Source organism: Lemur catta, chromosome 1 (assembly GCF_020740605.2).
Source record: "Lemur catta isolate mLemCat1 chromosome 1, mLemCat1.pri, whole genome shotgun sequence".
In the NCBI taxonomy this organism is placed as follows: domain Eukaryota; kingdom Metazoa; phylum Chordata; class Mammalia; order Primates; family Lemuridae; genus Lemur; species Lemur catta.
In genome coordinates this window covers 168,064,422-168,087,021 of record NC_059128.1, presented here as the reverse complement: position 1 = coordinate 168,087,021, position 22,600 = coordinate 168,064,422, and the positions used below count along the sequence as shown (strand labels likewise).

At 46.4% G+C, this 22,600-nt stretch overlaps 1 protein-coding gene across 1 annotated transcript in view; it reads right to left on the bottom strand.

Moving 5' to 3' along the window:
- Window positions 1-22,600, bottom strand: part of EPHB1 (EPH receptor B1) — a 282,512-nt gene that overhangs the window by 123,270 nt on the left and 136,642 nt on the right. The window contains exon 4 of the mRNA XM_045560222.1: window positions 13,178-13,333. Within this exon, the coding sequence (XP_045416178.1) occupies window positions 13,178-13,333 (156 nt within the window). The remainder of the gene's footprint in view (window positions 1-13,177; window positions 13,334-22,600) is intronic.

Genomic DNA, 22,600 nt, shown 5'->3' with positions numbered 1-22,600 from the left:
CTGGAGGTCAGCGTGTCGCTGGTAGTGAGTGCCTGTCTAGTCCCTACCTGCCGGCAGCCTGTTACAGTCCCCCAGTGGGGAAAGCTCATGCTCCCACCATCAGAGAATCATCTATCAGTAATTATGACCTGTTTGAAAATACAATGAAAAATGTATCTGTTCACAATAGCCACAAACCCCATAAAATATCTAGTATTAAATCTCACAAGTCCTGTGTAATACCTGTATGAAGATGACTATAAAACTTTACTGAAAGGCATAAAAGAAGACTTGAATACCATGTGCTTGGATGAAATAAAGAATATCATAAATAAGAGTCATCCTCAAAGTAATCCATGTATTCAGTGCAACCCCAATCCCAACTAAATAGGACTGTTTAGTGAAATATTCAAACTGGTTCTCAGGTTCATCTTGAAGAAAAAAAAAAGACTAAGAATGGGCTAAACATCTTGAGACATATGGTTCACCAATCATTGAAAAATACCATAAAGCTACCACCTTTAGAGCAGTTTTGTCAGAACAGACAAAGCAATCAACAGGGAAGAATAAAGACAGGTCTGTGTAGGCATTTAATTTAATACATAATAAAAGAAGCATCTCACTAAAATGTGGACAATTCAAGTGGAATTGATGGGATGTTATTTTTAACAAGATAAATAAAAATACTGATATCATACCCTATATAAAAATAAATTCCAGATGGAGGAAGGAGTTAAACATAAACACTATATAGAGAATTAAAAGAAAATATAAGAAAGTGTTTTTGTACCTTAGAGTGGGAAGAACATACATAAAATCTGCCAAATGTTATGACAAAAATTCCCAAAACCAGAAAGAAAAAGATGGTCAGATTTGAGTTCAAAAATTAAAAACCTCCATATGACCAAAACAGTACCCCAAAACAGAGTTAAAAATAAGTGGAGGATTAGAGAGCAGTATGTTACATTTAATTAATGGGCATCTAGAAATCAATTTTTAAAAATAGAAAAAGGGCAAGGGCTATAAACAGACAATTCCCAGAAGACAAAATAAATTGGTCAATAAACATATGAAAAATGCACACTCACTTAGAATCAGGGAACTAATCAAAATGACTATGAGGTCAGTCCACTTGGCAAAAATTACAACTCTTGATAGCATCCAGTCGGGCCAGTGTGTGGAGAAGCAAGACACACACTGCTAGTAGGGGTGAGGACAAGGCAAGTCCTTGGGGACAGCACTTTGGTAATATTGACTGGTTCTCAGTGTGTGCACCCAGTACCCCAGCAATTCTACTTCTAGGTGAATTTCCTCCACCACTAGAGGGATATGTATTTTCGCAGTAGTGTTACTATTTATATTAATAAAACACTGGATGGGCCCGAATGCCACCCACGGGGGACCGTATGATTCAGTAGAGACTGCTGGGGCCTTCCCTGTCCAATTCTCCTCTTCCTCCCAGTCTCATGAAAGACATTTGTCCAAGCCACCTTGTGTAGAGAGTACATGGCAAGTTCTAACCAGTGAGGTGTGATCCTTCCCCATCTCACCTGGGGTGTCACCATTGGTTTGGTGCCAGGCCACCTCATTGCCTCAGAGGCCACAGTCCTCCTTCCTGAGGGAGGTACTGAAGGTACTAGATTGAAGGTAAAGAGCTGGAGCCTGAACCTGGCCAGGCCTGGGGGAAACACAGCTCTGCTACTCACTAAGGTGTGAACCTGGGCACATCATTGAGCCCTGCTGGGCCTCAGCTCCCTCATCTGCACACTGGGGATAACGGTGGTACCTGTCTTGTGTTCTATGAAGGTAACTGAGGAAAGCTCAGCACAGAGCCTAAACTGTAGCAACACCTGAGTAAATGTGGGCTGTGAGTGTTAGGGTTATGTGCATATGTGCCTGATCCAATCAGCTGTGGCCACGTGGCGGAGCCCCATGCCAGGCAGCACGGTGATGGTGTGCAGCCTCTGCCCCTGAGGCCACAGTGCTTCACAGCCTGTCCTGTGCAGAGGGTTGCAGGCATGTCATAGGTAACCTCGCAGAGCCGCATGCAGGCCCTGTCCCTGGGCGTGGGCACAAGACTGCCCTTCTCTCACAGGGACAGCCAATTCTCACCTGGTGCTCACTCTCCTTTACTGGCTGGCAGACAGCAATCTCTTTGCAAGAACTGAGTGGCTCTCCATCTCCGTTCTCTGAGTACCAGCAGGAATTGGTAGTGACTGTGGCTTCTCACTGACCTCCTCCCCCGAGAATCACCCTGGCCACCAGAGCCAACAACATGCTTCATCTCACTACCCAGCTGCCATGCGGGCTCACGCCAGACCTCACTGTTAAGCGTCTTCATTGCTATTTCCAAGGTGAACAGAGCTCAGAGGTGACCCAGAGGTGCTTCTCAAAAGGTCACCTTGGGCATCTCCTGAAAGTCTAACCCCACAGCCATGGAGAGGGCAGCACACCATGGCTACCAGTGCCCTGACCTACTCCTCTTCAGAGTAGGGGGAGGACAGAGACACCTTTGTATCCAATCAGACTCTGATTCTCTACCCTACAGCCCCTGTGAGACAAGCTAGCCTTCTTGCTGTGACTTGAGAGTCAGAGCGCTCTTTCCTGAGTATGGTGGAGGTGGTCTCTGGCACAGGCTGGAGGGAGTCCTGGCCCTTCTGCAGGTTGACTTCAGACTGCAGCCTGCCCTTTCTCTTCAAAGTCATTAATAATTATTTACATGTTGGAAAGTCCAGCCTTTAAGCCCACAGACAATCCCACATCACAACAGTTCTCAGGTGTCTGGCTTGGATTTGGCATCTTCCAGCCAATTGTGTGGAAAGCTTCTCAGAAGACCAGATACACAGATTCAAAACAAATCACTACAAAGTGCTGGCTTCCAGGTCTTAAGGCACACACAATCCAGAAAGCCCACACTGCCTGTGAGACTCATTCCTGTCCACTTTGCCCAACTTCCCACATGATTCGGAAACCCTTCTAGCAGGCAGTGCCAACACCTCTTTGCATACTTCCAGTTATGAGGAGAGCACTAATTACTCAGGCGGCCCCTACTCTTTTTGGACATCATTCAGCATCTACCTTTACACTAAGTTGAAAGTGGCTTCCCTCTAAATCTAAAGTCAAAGACACTGGGGTTCCTGATCTTTGTAACACACAAGTGAAGCCATCAGTGACAATTGTGGGTCCCTGGCTCTAGCTTGTATACAGCATCTATGTGTGTCACCAAACCACGGCATCCAGAAGGTCACAGTCCTGATTAGGGAAAGGTTGGCTGGTATCAGGTTTCCATTATGGCAGCTGGAGTATCAGGGAATGAAAGAGGCTGTGGAGTCCCCTAGGGAACAGCAGGGAGCGTACTGGTCCTAGGAAATGGTAGAGGCTGCAAGGTCAGATGTGGGGACAGACTTTCATGAAAGGTGGGTGTGGAGCCAGGGGCCCCATCCCGTGTAATGGGGTTCAGGGTAGATTTTGAACAGGGTCTTGACAGGGTCAGTGGTCAGCAGCGGGGGATGCAGTGGGTCAATACAGGTTCCAGGTCTGACTGGCAGTGGTGATCTTGAAAAGCAATCGCCAAGAGGACCCTGGTGGGAGGTCTAGAAGTGAGCTACATCCCAGACCCAACTATGAAACCCGGGCTTGGTCTTTCCTGAATTGGATCAGTGTCTGGTGCTGAGTTATCATGGATGGGAGAGGGGCCTAGGGGGACCAAAAGGCCATCTGGGGACCGCTTGCAAGGAGCTGGGGACCACCTGCGAGGGGCTGGGGACCAAGATAGTATGCATGAGTTGCACACAGATTTATAATCACACTGTGATTGGGGCAGAGACAGGGGAGTGATGGGGTCGGAATTTAGCCAGCCTAGGATGGCTCTCCAGGAGCACTTGATCTATTTTCCTCTACATTTTCATTGTTTTCTTATCTTGGACTGCATAATTTAGTGACCCAAGACCCACCTCTTAAATGCTATTCATAACAACCAAAATGAAGACAATTTATTGAGCACTTAGCATATGTCTAACATTGAGTTTATATATATTTCACAATGGACACAATAATAAACGATATCCTCATCTTTTGGAAGGGAAACAGAAAGTCAGAGAAGTTAGGTAAGCTGCCCAAGGCCACACTGCAAGTGAAGGTTGGAGCCAAGAGTCAACCCTGGTCTACCTGATCCCAACAGCAGGGTCCTACCTCTTGGCTGTGTTGGGCACCTACTGAGTAAGGGTACACAGCCAGTTAAAAACAAATCAGATTTGTGTCAAAGAGCTTCCATTCCAGTGGTCAGGCAAGAGCCCAATACCCAAATAGCTCTAACCAGCACAGAATGCTCAGAGTGTGCAGAGTGAGGCATCCCCCTTCCCGGGGAGCAGGTGAGAGGCTTGCAGAGGACACAAAGCCACATATTCCTGACTGTCTTTGCCTTTGAGGTGGAGAACTGGATCAGGGAAGATTTAAGAACCTGAGCTGTGGCTGCCATGAAGTTCCAATGTCCATCCCAGACCAGTTCTGCCCGGGATCAGAGACTGTAAATTTGACATCAGCACCATTGCCTGAGACCACCAAAGAGCATTCATGGCAAGAGAGGATCCTAAAGTCATGGGGTGGACAGTTTTATTCTGATTTTTAAAATAGAGAAGAGAACATATTAAATGGATACATTTTCCTCAATCCCCTCCTACTTCTGGAACTTCACAAATAAATCAGTGCTTTGTGAGCCTCAAGGAAAGAGTGACAAACACCAGCATGTGTTCTCTAAGTATAAGTCAGGCCAGCTCACATTGTTCCTTTTTCTAAAAGTTTATTAACCTGCAGAAAAAAAGAGTAGAGAGAGTAAAACTAGATTTCAACAAGGGTAACTTTAAAAAGTACACAATACTTGTGTGCCAAAGGAAGAAATGTTAACTAAATGATAATGCCAGTGCTTGGATCTTAGCTGCTTTGAAACTAACATCAAAGCAGGGTAGAGAACTCTGAAAATAGTAATAAAATAAAATAGCTTACTTTTATTGAATGCTTCCTGCATGCCAAATATTGTTCTAAATAGTCTATTGCATTTAATTTCCATCACAATTTGGTGAGACAGACACCAATATTATTCCCATTTTATGGATGAGGAAATGGAGACACAGAGAAGCAGAGTTACTTGCACACATAGCCAGCAAGTGGCAGAGCAGGACTTCAACTTGGGCCTGGGTTCCAGAGCCTGCACTCTTAACGATGATGCTAATATTGCTCATTTGAAAGATGATAAAGATCAGTATTCAAAGTGATCTATACATGAGAGAGCACTGTGCCTAAATCCACGAGGCAAAATTTCTAAAGTTGTGTGTGTAAGTACACAATAGGGAGTCCCAAATGGGCAGTATTTCTTGAGGGGACAAACCAAAGCACTGGATGTTCAGTGGCTGATGAGCCTGGTGGGAGCCCACAGTTGGAAGAGTTGCAACCAACATGAACAATCAACAGTATTCCAGTCACAAGGAAAATCCATCACTTTTCTAGTGAACCCTGCTCCAAGTTCCATTCTGGCTGCCACATTTTGAGAGTTTTATTGATAAATGTAAGAGATTTAGAAAACACTAGCCAGGACAGGGGTTGGGAGTCAGGATATCATGTGCTTTGGGGGATAGATAAAATAACAGATTTTAGCCTAAAGGAGATGATTAAGAACGATGAGAAAGTTGCCTGTAAACATTAGAACCGCTGGCCTGCTGAACATGGGCCTTCAACGGCCAACCAATGGCAAGGAGTAGGGAAAAGTGCCCAGCGTGAAGTCCAGAAGGTCTCCCAGAGTGCTGGGTGGTAGCTGCTGGCAATGGATGGAGCTGTCCTGCACAATGCATCACCTGTCTGTCATCACAAATGCCCAGGAAAATAAAAGTGGGATGACCACCTCTCAGGGTGGTTGGAGAGAGAAGGCTAACGTTGGGAGGATTTGGGGTGGCAGTGCTCTGAATGGTAACAATCTGTGACTCCAAACGCTCTTAGGATGAAATGCTGGAACAGACACATCAGTGTGTGTGCCTGGCTATTAGCTTAAAAGTTAGAAGTTAGAGCTATACAATTCTTCTAAAGGGTTATACCCACTTGGGTCAAACAACTGTGAAAAGAAATTGTAGATTACAGAGCTGTGAAAGCACGTTTACACGAGCAATGCTGACCCTTCCTGAAACAGCAGTGACAGTTATAAATAGCTTCCAGCTTGCAGTCACACTCCCTCCATTCTGCACCCAGGTGTATAAGCCATCTACTGGCCAGCACAGCCCGTGAGCCCAAATCCAGGCTTGCCCTGTGACTCTCATAGATCTGTGATCCTTGTCTGAATTTCACAAGGAAAACAGACTACATCCCCCTTGAAAACATACATGATGTATTTTTACTGTGCAACACGGATCACATACCAGGGTAAAATCAAGTAGGCCCTTTACCTATAGAATGGGACACACAGTGTGTCTTCTACTAGCAAGTGCCCTGGTCAGCAATGGGGAAAGCTAACGTGGGCAACACAGACTTTCACATGTTGCAAGCCCTGGATTAACAAGGGTAAACACTCATGAAAAGATCAACTTTGAAAAGTATTTAAAATCATCCCCGAAGTGCAGACATGCAGACAAGCAAGCAGCGCCTGATTTGCAACACTGGATTCCTGTCCCAGGTGGAGTGCTTATTGCTCTGGGGGGCATCCTGCCCTACTGGCCCGAGGGGCCGCTTCCTGCAGCAGCAGCCTCGGGTTTCCTCTTGGCCTGATTTCTGCTAGGGCGCTGGAGGCAGCAGCTGAGTGATGAGGCCCATCACCATTTATATGGCGTACCCACGGACCCTCCCTCTGAACTCAGGCTAATGATGCCCACTTTCCTTCTGCCTCAGTTTCTCCCTCAGCCCTCCCTGAGCCCACTCCAGCCGGTTGTGCCCCCTGGTTCCCATTTGTTTCTCTCCCCCATCTCTGCTCTCAGTCCCAGCTAAGACTGTACACTGGCTGTCTCCACACTGCTCTGCCCACCCGAGTGTGAAGATGAAATGGAAACCAAGCCAGAGCAGGTGGGGATTATTCTGAGAACCAGTGGGACCCTCCTGGTGAACCACTCACACACATGCACTCGCACATTCACACTGCCACCACACTCCACCCTCCTCTTTCTCACGCATACCCACAGCCCTTCCCCAGCCTTCCAGCCTGGCACAGAGGGCGCTGATGGGGAGGGCAGCCCCTGTGGTTCCAGTCTGTGCAAGTTCTCCCAGTGGCCTTTCTCCTGAGAACTCATAAGCCGAGGACAGGGACACATTCTAAAGCAATGTTCTCAAACTTCAGCAGCCTTCAGAGTCGCCTGCAAGGGCTTGTTAAAACTGATCACTGGGCTCCACCCCCAGAGTTTCTCATTCACTAGGTCTAAAGAGGGGCTGAAAATCTGTATTTCTAGCAACTTTCCAGGTGACATTGAGGCTGCTTGTCCAGGTCTAAATGAAACCATCAGGGGTGATCTTCTTGAGCGCAACCCAGCAGGGGCTGTGCCCAAGGCCAGTGGGAGAAGGCTTGTGAGTTGATGTCTTTACAGACTGTCCACAACACCCAGACTGGCTGCAGAGGATACCTGCGTAGGACTTCCTTCTGTTCCTGTCATCCCAAGGCCATCACCCTCTAAGCCATGGCATCCTCCATCCACCCGGCTGGCCTGGAAAGACCAGGGTCTGGGCTCCGGGAATGTCACATTCCTGAGCAGTCCATCCAAGGTCCAAGGGGCACAATCTCTGTGCCATTGGGACCACCCCTGCTGCCCTGCGATGGTTGGGATGGAAGAAGGGAACAACTGCAGCCAGTTAAAAGAGGAAACATGAACTTAAAGGAGAGAAACTCAAGTACACAGGGATGGGAGAGGGAAGAGCAGGTTCTTACCCTTCTCTACAAGAGCCAGTCACCACCATCACCACTACCATCCACATCATTATTCCACTCACTGAGGTCACGGCATTGGAGTCAGACAGTCATACCCAGTTTTGCTGATGAGAGAGCTCGTGTTCCAAGAGAGTAAATAACTTGCCCAAGTCACACCATCAGGAGCCAAACTCAAAGTCCCTGCTCTGGCCACTCCGCTTGCCTGCCTCTCTGTATCGGCCAGGAGGGAGGTCAGGGTTGGCCTCCAGAGGAACCCCAAAGGGCAGCTGGCATAGCACCTCCTCCTCCGAGGGGCTGGCAGGCAGGCTCAGGGGACACAGTGACCTCTGGAACCCCTTCTTCATTCTGTTCTTATGATCAAAACCACAGAGGGAAACCCATTACATTTCAAGAAGAAATAAAAGAAACAAGACAAGCACTAGCTTGCCTCTGTGATCCATCACAATTTCTCCCATGTGGGTGACAGAAAAGGGGTTTCTGTGGTCAGAAATGTAACAAGGTAATTATTTTCACACTAGTCCTTCTGCATAGTTTTTCACAGACAGCAATTTTATAAGGCATAATTATCTATTTTCACCTGCTTCATAAATTCCTCCCTTCCATTTCGTCCCCCAGTAAACTAGAAATTATTTAAAACGGAAGCCCAGCCATGTATCGAGGTGCTGGGTTTCGTACTGCACGTCCTCATGTGCTCCTGGCTGCTCCCTCTGGCTAGCTGAGCCCGGCATGCTCCCCTTGCCATCTGGCTCTTCTGTGGAAGAAGCATGTCTCACGGGGAGGCATCCATGAGCCCCTGCTCCCTGGGAATGGGAAGCCAGCCTTGTGGGCCATCACTCCCGCCCAGCACCTTGACTCCTCTCATCTGGAGGAGCAGCTCAGCAGACCTCTGAAGCCTGGCCAGTGCCTGCCTCCCTCCTTCTCCCACGACAGCCCTGGTCACATGGCAGTCCCCTTCTCATTCTTCCCACCAGGGTCTTTCTGCCAAGGTGGCTGTGTGGTTTAGGGCCACAAAGTAGATTCTGCTGTGATGTTCAGGAATGGCATCATGCCTGGGCTCCCCCTGACAACGTCACTTTTATTTTCAGATATCCAACATCTCTTATGCTGAAAGCTTCAATATCTGCTGCAATCTTCACACTTCCCAAAGATGGAACCAAAGCAAGTTCTAACATCGATTGAGAGTTTACTATGAACCAGGCACTGTGCCAAAGGCTCTATGATACTATTTGGCTTAATCCTCATAACAACTCAGAAAGGCATACATTCTTAAGAGGTGGTGAGAATAAAATGACAGAATGTAAGGAATTTAAGAAATTAAACCAAGGTCACAGAGAAGGTAAGAGATAGTCGAGATTCAAACTTTTATCTCCAAAGTGCCATAGTCCATTTTCTAACTTCTACATGCAATTGGTGATTCTATAAGCTTTCCCAGGATCCACTGAAGATTGGGACAGTTAGGGAATGCCAGAACTCCCCAGGAAATGGAGGGCCTCTGGGCAGTGCCCCAGGGAGGCAACAGCAGCAGAAGATGGTGACTTTTTCAGCTGAAGCCCAACAAGCCCAAAGCCCAGAGTAGCCCAGAGTCAGCTCCTCAGCCCACAACCTTTGCAACACCTCCCTGCTGGGGGCTGCACCTACTCTTGTCCCTTCCCTTTGTCTCCTACTTCAGCCCCCCTCCCCTTTGATACCGCCTCATTGAAGGTGACCCCCACCTGTCTAGATGACCTATCTTCATTTGGCCAGTTTCATCAGTGGAGAGAGTTGGAGTCACCTGTCTCCTGCCTCTAGCTATCTCCCAAGCTCACACCTCATCCGATTCATGGCTTAGGTTGGGGGGATAAGACCTCCTCATACTCAGTTGTAGCTCCTAATGCTAGTGTATGAGCAGGTATTGAGCCATCGCTGAGCAAGGGTGCAGTCAGCCAAGTACTCGTACAGCCGATCGAGAACTGCAGGCTTCGGCAGAGGGGTGGGGAGGAGGGAGAAGAAGGAAGAAGGGAACTAGGTGGCTGCAGACCAGTAGCAGTAACATGACTGCAGACTGAGAACATCGGGCTCTCAATGCCAGCCTTCTCTGACTTCACCTAGAGCAAGCACCAGCTCCTTTGACACTGCCTTGAGGCGAGCTCACGTCCCTGCCAAGTCCAGCAACAAGACTCAGGGACAAAGCTGGACATACAGGGCTGCAAGGGCCTCTCAGAGTTCAAGGGGGACCCCAGCTCTCCCAGTAGATTAAAAAGAAAATGAAGAAGTGCCTAAACAGGGCTATGAAAGGTGTCATGCATTCTAAATGTTTAGATGGAATAAATTAACACTTGAGCACTACAAAAATACAATGAATATATATGTGCTGGCCCCAAGAGATTAATACAATTCATTAAAAATATTACTTCTTAATGCACTATCAGTTTTCACTGACATTTCAATATTGTCAGGGAATGAGGGTGACTGTTGATATAATCTCGTTTAAAGACAAGTGCAACAAGCTAAATCTGAGACCCTTCCAGACTTCGAGGCCTTGGCTCCTGAACTCTCCTGATGCTGCCTCCCTCTCCCATACCCACGGAACCTGAACACTGGAGATGCTCATGCTCTGTACATTTTAGGAAGACAGAGTTCTCCTTCTTTACGCGGCACCCACAGTACCCAGTCAGGTTGTAATTGCTTCCCGATGGGATGGGCAGAGGACTGCACTTGCACTGTGAACGAGCACCTGTGTCCTCCCCCTCCAACCAGTCTCCCAGGTTAGGCTGGTCCATAAGTGCTGGCCTGCTCGACCTGCTGGACCAGCAGGAGCCCCCAAGGCCACAGTGCAGGGCTGTGCCTTTCCTCAACAGCTCCAGATATACTCCTTGTATCTGAAAAATTATTTACTATGGTGATGTGTGATGCCTTTTTAAGAGAACAGATGGCACCTCCAATTACAATGCCTTAAAAGGAAATCCTAATGAGATTATAAAAGCCAACAAATTGACTTTTTCATACAGTACTTTCCTGGCACACAATAAATCAAATATATAATGAGTTTCAATAAAATAATAGGTTTATTTACACTTGTTTTGCCTAGCATTATGTTGCACCCCAGCCTTTCCCTCGGGGTCCCCTCACCAAGCACCTTCCCTGTCAGCCAACACAAGGAGCTGGACAACACACCTACGAGCCACTCTTGGGTCTGGCCACCACAGCCACGTGTGGCTTTGATTTAGCTATTTCAGGTCTGACCCTAGCACTGTACGTGTCTGGGAGTGTAAGAGTACAGGGCATGGAAAGGGTGCAGTGGCTGTGGTGACACACAAACGCAAGTCTAGCAATCACTCCCAATCTGGGTAAGGTGGGGAGATTGTTTTGGGACCATGGGGTGAGGAAGGTGCTCCTAACCCCAGAGCTAGCTGGACCAGAGACAGGAGAGAAAAGCCTGTGAAGTCCAATTGTAATGATATGGGTAGGTAGAGCAGAGGGAGGGTCTACCATGTACAGACTGGAGGCCTTAGGATATTGCTATTTTTTCCAGAAACTGGCCCTGCTCTGTTTCAAGTACATTAGATCAGATGACTGGAAGATAAGCCTTGAGAGATAGCTGGGAGGGGAGCCACAGCAAGGAGGACACTCCACACCAGCATTCTGAGCATTTGGTCATTGGTGACCTTATCCAGGGACTGGATGAACTCACAGGATATGCATGCTGAGGTGGGAAGCTGGGGGCCCAGGCTCCTGTTGGCATGAGTTGATCTGCAGAGGGGTGCACAGGCAGAACTGGAAGGGCATGTTTTCAGGACGGAAGCTGTGAAACCCTGGCATGTGCTATGGCAGCCATGGGGACTGATCCGCGGTCTGAACATGCCAGCAGCAGTGATTCAGCATCCTTAAGTGACTTCTAAAGAAGTACATTAAACATGCTTTTTGGGCTCATGGAAGACCCCCAGGGAGCCTCAGAAATCAGTGGAGGAGATACCACAACCAAAAGATACGAACTTCAGTCAGCAGAAATGGAATCATTTCTGTTAATATCAACCCACCAGAGAGGGAGGTCTGGGGATAATCAGTTTACAAGAGGATGAACTTTTCCTCAGTTCTAATCTATAAGCATTGATCGAGCTCAGGACCTTGATCTAGAAGACACTTTCATTCTTCCTCTTTATCCAGCAAAGGTTATATACACTAGAAGGCTAGAATTAAGAAATTCTTCCACTCAGAGTCCAGCCATTTTTTTTCTGCTCACCAAACCACAAGTATTCTGCGGCCTTCTGTGCTGGGAGTGGGTAGGAGGGATTTGGCACAGAGAGGTGTAAGGGAAGATCTCTGCTCACAGGAATTCAGGCAGCAGCATCCAATGCAGAAGAAAGTTCTAGCATAATTAGAGGCTAACCTGGAGGATTGACCTCCAAATATAATGGGAATACTGAAAAGAGAGATCATCCCTACTGCAGGACTGCAATGCTTAGGGGAGTCGGAGCAGGTTCTGTGAAGTGCTCTGTAGGGACAGAACTGATTCTTTATTCCCACTATTAAGGGATTAAGGAGTAAATACCAGAAGGAAATTATCCCTTCCTCCATCTTTACCCAGGGAATGGAGTTGCCTCTCCCTATCTTGGGGAGAATGACTGCCCTTCCCTCAACAGCAGATAATGGCAGAGTGGATGTAGCTGATACATTAGCCCTAGTCTCTAGAATTTCTGCCTTTGAGATTCACTTGTGATCAGACCTCTGGTCTTGTCATTTGGCAGGGGCACAGGTGCTACACCATATTGGACACTGGAAGGGAAACAAGGACATGAGTATATGGTCCTGGCACACAAGGACCTTCATTTGGCAACTGAGATGAGACAAGAACAGACTAACTGGACAAGTAATAAAATAATGAGAACTATAAGGGGGGTCCGGTTACAGAGATACAGGAAACCCAATGAAGAGAGAGGAGATTCTCAGCTGTAGGGACCAGAAGTTGCTTCTTGGAGGAGATGATTGGAAGAGTTACTAGGAGTTGTTGCAATATCCTAGTGGATCTTGATTTTACACCCAAAAAAACTCCCCAGGCTGGAATATGATGGGCAGAAGTTTCCCTGCTGGGGTGGGAAGAAGGCCCTCTCATATGGTAGGAAAGGAGATGGAAGAATATAATCTTGACTCTGCTACTGAGCAGAGAGAAGGGCCCTGCACCCCCAGCACAGAAGTTGTACATTTCAGCACCATGGCCAGCATTTCTGCCTTGCACTGCAATGGAAGAGCGAGGTCTACTCTTTCTTGGCCCAGGCCCACCAGTCTCAGGAAACCAAACTCCCCAGCCCAAAGCCCTTAATAGACACTTACTAGTGCATGCCACTTCTGGGGGGTCAAAATCCGCTCGGTAATAGCCGGTCCGGCAGGTACAGATGGGAGATGCCTCTGAAGGGGAGCGGCTGTTGGAAGGGCAGTGGGAGCAGCCTTCAGCTTCCTGGCTGGCCTTGAACATCCCTGCAGGGCAGGCTGGAACACAAAGAGACCATATGAGAATTAACTCAAGAGCGGCATCCAGAAACCCTTCCCTGGAACTGGGAAACAAAAGATTTTTCCTCTCTAAAGAGGACATTAACATGTTCCCTTGCACTAAATGAGCATATCTGATTGAAGACACACCTATTTAGCACTTCCAAGTCTTCAAAACAATTCTTGGTGAAATATACCTTTCTGGTACCAATGGCCTCTCTCACTTGAACAATATGAATACTAATTCTTCCCCTTCAGGTGTGTCAAGAGGTTTAATTGAGAAAATGAATCTAATGTGTAGCTCGGTTCCTGGGATGTAAGTGCTCTATAAATGGCTATTTCCTCCCCTTCTACCTATTTAATAATCAGGGCCTATACCCTGCACCACTCACTGAAGGAATCCTGTCTGACGGCCTCAGATGGCAAGGGGTCCTGGTTGACAGTGGACTGGCCTTATGGTTCTTAAATACCATGTTGCAACACACATGAGGAACACCATGAGATGAGTTAACATTCACTTGTTATGAATAATGGTAAAAGACTGAAATTCATGAGTGATTCTTTAAAAATACATTAAAGTGATTTCAAGGTTATTACATCATTCTCCCGTAATTGCATTTTGATATGCTTTGGGGGTTGGGCAAGAAAAGTATGATTCTGCAGACACTGCACCAGTGTGTCATGCACTTGGTGTCATATAAATGGCAGTGTGGAAAGTTAGAAATATCTGGTACAGCCTGATACCCACTGAAGGTACCCCCAAAAGTGGGATACCTCCTAGTTCCCTGTGAGATCAGCCTACAATGAGTCATGCCCTGAAAATACGGCTGCAGACTGTCCCTTAGGCTTTGATCATGTCTCATCTACAGACCTTCTAGTCCAGACACCGGGTCTCCTCCTTGCTGATCCCTCAAAAGATTGATCCCACCTGCCTTATTTTCCTGAGTCCCTTTCTCACCATCTCAGCCACTGAATCTTCCTGTTCCCATGGAACTTGCTCTGGCTCATCCTCCTTTGAGACTCTACAAAACTTACTGCCTGGTCAACTTGTTTGGCTTTCTTACGCCTCACTAATTCATTCAGCAAACATTTACAGTGCACCTCCTGAGAACCTAACTCAGGAAATTAGAGAACGGAGCTTACCTTCAAGGAGCTCTTGATCCAGTGTAGTCCTACAATTATAATACAATGTGATCATTGCATAATGGAAGTACCATCCTAATGGTTTCTACTTACACAAAGCTCATCTTCCCAAATATATTGTTCCCTCCTGGAAAGTACAGAGTATTCTTTAATAATAGCAGTAGCCACCATCTGTTAACTTGTCTTGTTAAGTGTGTTACATGCATTATTCTATGGGGTAGCTATTATTATCTCCATTTTGCTAATGAGGACATTGGGACATGGAGAGGTTAAAAAAGTTACCCACGATCACACAGTGGGAGAAATGATAGTGATGACATATATATAAAGCTATTTTGAAAAATATGCATTGCTTTTCTGCCAAGGCAAGAAGGAAGAACTATTTCCCATGCTGTGAAGGTTTTCCCACTCCATTGCTCACTTGGGATGAGGAAAGGGTTTCAGAGACTCTGGGTGTGCCCCGCGGTGGGAGGCAATCTCTGGAATGCAGTGTTCTGGAACGGCAAAACCCAAGTGTGTTCCATGGAACCCAAGTTCCCTGGGTTGTTAACACCTATTACCAGAGATCAGATATTTTGAAATGTAGTTTAAAAAAGTGAATCACATTCTTTATTGTAGGATTTCGCAGAACTTCCAGAATGGGATACAGAACGCCACACTTTTTCACCAAGAAGCCCTACTTTGCAGAGCATTCCCTGGGACCATGGAACACACTGGGGTAAATGTTGTTTCCCAATTTGGGGGAAGCTACAATTTCTGTTGTGACCCATGTAGGAACGGGCCACTTCCTGACCCATCTCAGCACGTTCAAAAGAAACTTCTCTGTAGAAAGAAAAAAAACTCATTTCAATCTTTACTAAAGACCCAGCCAACAAAACATCAAAGGGGAAAACACTGAATGGCATATCCAAAGTACCCTAGAATTTGGCTTACTAATTTATCTGTCCAAGCCCACTCAGTAAAGTCTTTCCTTCTATTTTTCTCCCCCTTTCCTTTTCTTCTTTCCATACCTCTCCTCATGTCCTGTGAGAAGCACTTGGCCCTCTCCATGGTAAGTCCCCAGTGTTCCTGGCCCTGTTTGGCTCTGAGCTGCCGAACACAGACAAATGCCAGGCTGGGGCCACCTACACACTGCAGGGGCTCTGTTCCCGGAAAGAGGGGAGGGGAAGTGGTGACGACTCACCACTCAAGCATCATTTTTGGTTCCTGCCACACTATAATTTTCTTAATGTATCAATCTGAGTAGAACAAGGTGTTTTGCCTTTCTTTCCAGCACTTAAAAGCCTCCTCACTTTGCATTTAATAAGTTAACAGCATAAACAGTCATCCTGATATCCACAAGTGGCAGAGAGATTTGGAAAGTGCCTTCCTCTGAGGTTTGTGATGGAGGAAGGCAGCTCTGGGTGACTAAGTCTCTGAACTCCAAGGCAGCCACAAGGGGAGGAAATGGAGGGCAAGAGGTCTAAAATTGGACTTTGGGGAGAGAAGCTCAGAGAAGCGTTGGGGAGAGAGGTCCTGGGAGAGGATGTGACTCCATCCTCCCCAGAGAAAAGAGCACTGGGCAGTCGTCAGACAGTCCTGGGTCCAATTTCTGGCTCTGCTGGTTCCTAGCTGGGGGACCACTGACAAGTTATGTAATCCCTCAGAGCCTCAATTTGCTCATCTGTATAAAAGATCTATAAAAAAGAACCTTATACTTCCCACAATAACTCCCATAGGTCATTAGAATTGAATAATCTCAAATATGAAATGTAGCCATTAATATGTGCTAATAATGCTAATTTCTCTCTACCCCAACTTACTTCTTTTTAAAAAACAAGATTTCTTTGCAGGAATTTTCAGAATTCAGAGTCAGAATATAAATTTGGAGTCCCAAAGTGGATAAATAAATCTTGGAACCAAATGAAAGAATGGGTTTCTGCATAGATTATTTATTTCTGTTTTTTAAAATGAGTTAATCATTATTTGCATAAGATACATTTTACATATAATTGCAAAATGGGTGAATATCTTAATATCTTAATAAGATCTGTGTCTAGGCTTTCCTAATTTATAAGAGAAGCATTATTCCTAAGTTCATTTATTAAACTTTCAGATTTTTACTTGTAACCACATTCGTGCTGCATTTTCTCATAAAATTAATGCTTTAAATAATGGTTAAAGTGCCAGACTAATCCACAAAGCCTTTTAAATTTGTCTTGTATCAGATATCACTAATAAGAAATAGAAGTTAACGATATTATTATTTTAATAGAAATTTAACATGGAAAAATAAATAAGAAAACTGAGCTTCCCCTTGAGAAAAAGTAGGTTTAATTAGGAATGATAAATGGAGCTTCTGGGTAGATTCTGACAAAAAATATATAGGCTAAGAGAAGCAAATGCAAATGGCCTTTGGGGCCGGGTCAGTGGCTTAAGTGCCTAAAGCAGCTGGGAGTAACAGTACAAAATGTTGCAGACTCTGGCAGCCTGGAGACTGTACACCTGCCTAAAGCCTCTGTAGTTTCAAAAAATAACAATTCAACACTGCGATAGCCTAACCAAACACATCTTGCACTCCCAAGCAATTTTGAGGTGGCTAACATAATTCCTTGCTTTAATATCTTTTCAAAACTCAGGGGTTCCCTCTCTCGCTACAGAATTATGGTCAGCACTATTACTACAGTTATGAGTCCCTCATTCAACAAACGTTTATCGAGGGTCTGCCCCTAGTCAGGCACTGCGCTAGAGGAATAGAGCAGAGCACAGAGGGGGTCGCAGGCTTTAGGAAGCTCCCTGCCTGGTGGAGGATGCAGATGTTGGAACACTGTGTGCGATACAGCTATGCTTGTGTGTACACAGGGGACCAGTCAGCCAGGATGGGCATCTTTTAGGGATCCATCTTTACAAGATGAGAGTGCTGTGAAACATTTTCTTGTGCTGGTTAGGAAGTGAGATTCAGAAGGAGAGGGAAAGACAAAGCAAGAAGAGGATGGGTGGAAGATCAGAAGAGGCAGGAAGGGGAATTAGATCAGGAAGTTCCAGCCTGGGATGTCAGTAGTGGAGTTTCATTACTGTTCCAAGAGGGGGGTGGGAAGAGAAGGGCTGCCTACACCTTGCTGTGTATTCACATAAGACCTTTGTCAGTGGGACACCTGTAACTTCTGACACAGACGCAACCTACAATTGCTTTGCTTCCTTAAAATAAGGGGGTTTGCTTCCTCCATTCAAGTGATCACAGTTCAGACAGAAGACCTAGAAGCTTGCAGAGCCAAGCCTTTAGGATGGCGCACACGCACACACACACATGCGCACACACACAAACCTCTCTCCCACCCCTGACTTCAGCAAAGGGAAGAGACAAGACCTGAGTCTCCCATCTATAAGCATGTGTGTATTTGCCACTCAACAGACAAAACACATGTTTCTCCCCCCCTTCTAGTGCGAACGAACTGGTACCTATCACCTCTAGAAGGTCACCTTGAAACACCCACCCAACTTAGAGCCTCAATCAATGATGTAACAAATTACCTGCTGCTTACAATACTCTCAAGAACGCCCCTCCCCTCCCGTCCCTGCACACAGACTTCCAATGACACTGAATCCATCACCGACAGTACTATTACTTTATAAAGAAACAGATTAAGTGTCTCATAAACAGTGCAGTGATTGAGATAATGGAAAGCGCTTCTCGTCCCCATCTGCAGCATCAGGTTATGAAGCATTTCCAAGCAGCCAGGAAGAGGAAATTAATAGAAGCAAGAGGGAATAACCACTTTTATGCAATTTCCTCAGGAGATAGTGGACCATCTAATCTTTATTGGAGCCCTTTAACCTGTCACTCAGCACTCACCGGAGCCTCTTTAGCTCTCACAATTTTTCTTGATATCAAAGGAAGATAAAATGAAAACCTCAAAACATTATTTTAGAATTTTCAAATCTGGAGGGCACACATTGTCTCTGCCCCTCCTGCCTCAAATGAGGCCTCAAAAAACAACATTTTTATGCAGCAGAAATGTGGAAGAGCTTAACTATTCCCCGTGCATGGTCCAGGGGGTCAGAGCTACACCGCAGGAAGGAAATCTCTCCTTGAATTTTAAATGTGATTCTTCCCTCCACCACCACCTTCTGTCCTTGCTCTTTCTTTTTAATAATCTGATTACTTCTTCTGATCTAATTTTTTTTTCACCAAATGAGTTTGCAAAGATTCATGCCAATGAATATTCATCTCCTGCTTAAGAACCGGGTGCCTTTTTTCTCAAGGCAGGTGCAGCTCAGCAGCTGGCGTGGGGAGGTGTGCCTGCCTCACGGGGCAACAGTGAGAGGGGCAAGACATGCTTCTGGCCAGGAGGAAGAAGGTTCGCAGCCCAGAGCACATTGCTCCTTAAACCTCCCCTTTATCTCCGTGCCTTGCTCCTACTCTATAAGAGATGCAGAAGAGCCTCTCCCAGCAGCTGTGAAGGATTTTGTGATAGGTGTGGTGATATTGTTGGTGGGCAAGAAATTCCTACAGGCTGTGCTCAGAGCTCTGCATAGCTCTTCCCATAGGTCTCATGGCCCCACACTGGGCCTGGTATTTAGGATCACTCCTGTGGCTGAAGGTCTCCATCACCATCACATTACCGGTGGCTGACACTATGGATTCCTGACTCTGAAAGTCCAGGCATGAGGCTCCCTAGAAGGGACCAATGTCACTGTGCTGGGATTCCCCTGTCTACTCTCAAAAGTGGTGCTTGCTTTTCCAGAACAGATTTTCCTGAACAACCCCGGCACATCCCATTATCCCACTGGGCCCCAGGGCCTTGTGGGAGCTCCCACTTTTCCTTATATTCATGGCTATGCATTGAGAAAACTGATAGCAAAGAAGTAGTTCCCAGGCATCCATCCATCCATCCATCCAGCTACCATATTAGTTTGGAAGCTCTCTAAAGGTTGACACTAGCTCTCATCACCTTGTAGTTCCCTTTCCGCAGCGCTCAGCACAAGGCTTACACATAGGCATATATTAATATCTTCTATGGCTCGTTGGACTGAATGTTCACCGAAGGTCTGCTGTGATAAGATCCAAAAGATAAAAGCTGTGGTAATAATAATAACAACAGCAAATTTGATCTTAATATTAGAGAGTGTGAGGTAAAGGACACTCCCATACAAAGTGTGGATTCTTTTAGTTTTCCAGGAGGGTAATTTGATGGTGTGTATTAAGAGCTTCAAAACAGTCCAACATTTTATTCAACAATTCCACTTCCAAAAACTTAGTCTAAAGGGAAAAACAAGCAGGTGTGGAAAAAGATTTCTGTTCATGGATATTAATCACAGTGTTATGTATAATAGGGAAGAAAGAAAGAAGAAAGGAAAGGAGGAGGGGAAGAAGGAATAAAGAAAGGAAAGAAGAAAAGAAGGAACTTGAAAGTCTAATAACAGGATATTGACTAAACAAATTATGGAACATGCATATAATGGAATATTATATAGCCATTGAAATTATGTCTTAGAAAAATATTTTTAAAGCAGGTTCTAAATCTATATACAGAGTATGAACTTTATTATGTGCACACACATACATATGTATATGCCATACTCATTAAAATGAAAAATGAAATCTGGGAGTTGTGGCATTACTGATGATGATTATTTTTCTATACTTTACCAATGTTTTGCATTGCACTTACATGACTTTAGTAATTCAAGGAAATCTCATTTACTACATTTTTTGATTTTCTAGAGGACACGAAAGTATGGATGACAAACTCTGATCCCAAGGAGCTGAGCTGAGTAGGGCAGGTCAGAGTGGACTATTTACTGATAAAAGTTCCACAGCAGAGCTGGAGGTGCTCTGTGCCAGAGGTCTTTGGAGGAAGGGGAGAGTGGGCTGCAGGTTGCCTAAAGGAGTTGGCACATGCACAGAGTCTTGAAGGATGGGTAAAAGTTGATGCAGAAATGGGAGGATAAGGCAAAGCGAAAAGAGTGCACCAAGACTCAGAGACAGCAGGATCTCAGCTTGCCTAGGATACTTCTGAGTAGTTGTAGAAGTCGCCAGGAATGCAAAGCATTTGTGGGGGCCGTGGAGGGAGGAGGGCTGGGGCACTTTCACTTCTATATCAACCTGGGCACTTCGAGCCAAATGGGTCTCCAGTTCTTGCCTCACTGGGCCCATTGCCAGCTGTAATGGCCTGTGCGGAGGGGACACTTAGCTGTGTCATATACTTGTATCACTCATGGTGACACTTGCTGAAATTGATGAATGCTGCAGCCATCATGACACAGACAAGACTGTAACTTACAGTGCTATTAAGCTGCTCAGCCAGCAGCAGCAGCAAGCTTAGAATGCATCAGCATGGAAGTTGTTAAAGAGGTGGAATCAGGATGCGGCTGCTTTGCCCCAGTGAAATGGGAAGATCACTGGTCAGGACTGAAAGGTGACAAACAGAAGAGTAATGCCTCAGGAGGAGGGGCAGGCACTATGTCCTCCTCGCCGATGGCAGCCTATCCCCAGAAGGTAGAGCCAAGGCCCTCCTCTTTCTACGGTATTTATCCTAAGGCAATATTCACACACAGCTCAAAGATTTAAAGATTTATGAGGGAATTCATGACAGGGTTGTTTATAGCAAGAAAAAAATTAGTGACAACCTAAAGCCCTAGAATAGGGGGTCAGTTAAATAAATTATGGTACATCCATAAATGGAAAACCATGACCCCATCAAGGAAGATGGTGAAGACCTGCGCTTAGTGACATGTAAAAATATTGACTATACATTGGTAAGTGAAAAAACACATCCACAAATATGGGAACAAACAGTGTTCCTAAATAGTTCGCTGTTTTTTATAGTGGTGAGATTATGGATGGTGTTCTTATCTTTTCTGATCTACGTTTTCCAATTTTTACACAGTAAATTTATATTGCTCTTTAGAATAGAGAAATGTGTTTCCAAATAGTGCAAAGTCAGAGGGCAGCTAGGCAGGAGCGGAGTGGGGCCTAGGCAGGGAGTGAGGCTCCACTGGCAGCAGGACGAAGCCGAGAGGGCAGTGGAGTGTGAGGCATGGCCCGAGGGTCGGCACAGAAAGTCCCCACCCGACCCAGCCTTCCAGTGCAGCAGTGAATCTCTGTGTCCCCAGCTCTGCCTCCTCACCCCGTCAATGTCCCCAAACATACGTTTTGAAGGGATGAGCCCTTTCCTTTCACATGCATCGTGTCTCGTTCATTCAACACACGTCCACGGAGCAGCTTCCATGCACCCCGAGTGAGATATCAGGGTTGCCTTCTTTACATTGGGTAAGAAGAGGGCTGTTGCTGAGGGGTGAGGGCAGATGTGCAGGAATCAGAAGTGTAGAAGGGCCTGGAGGAGCCCCCAGCTCAGAGGCAGCAAAGGGTAAGATGAGTATGGAATTTTCAAGGGGCAGGACCACAGCCTCCTCGAGGAGAGCTCAAGTCATACCAGGTGGGCCAGGGAGACAGTGTCAGTTCTCAGAGGCCAGAGCAGAGCGGCGAAGGAGGTGGTGAGCCCAAGCTGGGGGCAGGGAGGGGATCTGTGCTTTAGAAGAGATCAGCCAGACTCTTTGGAGGGGAGTATCCTCTACTTCCTGCTCAACCACCAAGGAGATGCTTCAGGGGCCCTGGGACCTAACAGAGCAGGAGAGGGTCAGATCAGTTCGGTCACCCTGAGGAGCTCCAGGTCACCTCTCCTGGTTGGGCCCCCTGGGCCGCCAGGGAGTGCTAGGCCTCGGCCTCCACTGCAACAGCAGGGACAGGGAACCCCCAGCTGTCTCCTCCCCAGGCCTAGTCCCCCCTTGGGTGAGCTGCCTGCCAGTGTTCTAAAACACCATCAGTCTGGCAGCTCTGGGCAGCGGATGAGCGGGACATATGCTGACAGTCGGGCTGCTTCCCACGTTTTCAAACTGAAGTGTTTTCCCTTTGAGAAAAATCATTTTTATTTAACTACTTCCCCTGACACAGACCTTGATGGATTCTCTTAAAAAATAATTTATAACCCAGTTCTCAAGATAAATGAAGGTGACTTCTCATTGTGTTTCTATCTAAAGGCTGGACAATGACGAGAAGCCACCAGGGGCTTCTCCCTCCTTCCGGGGGCCCTGAAGGCACAGGCTGGCCACCTGGGCACACCTGGATCAGCCACCAGGTCGGGT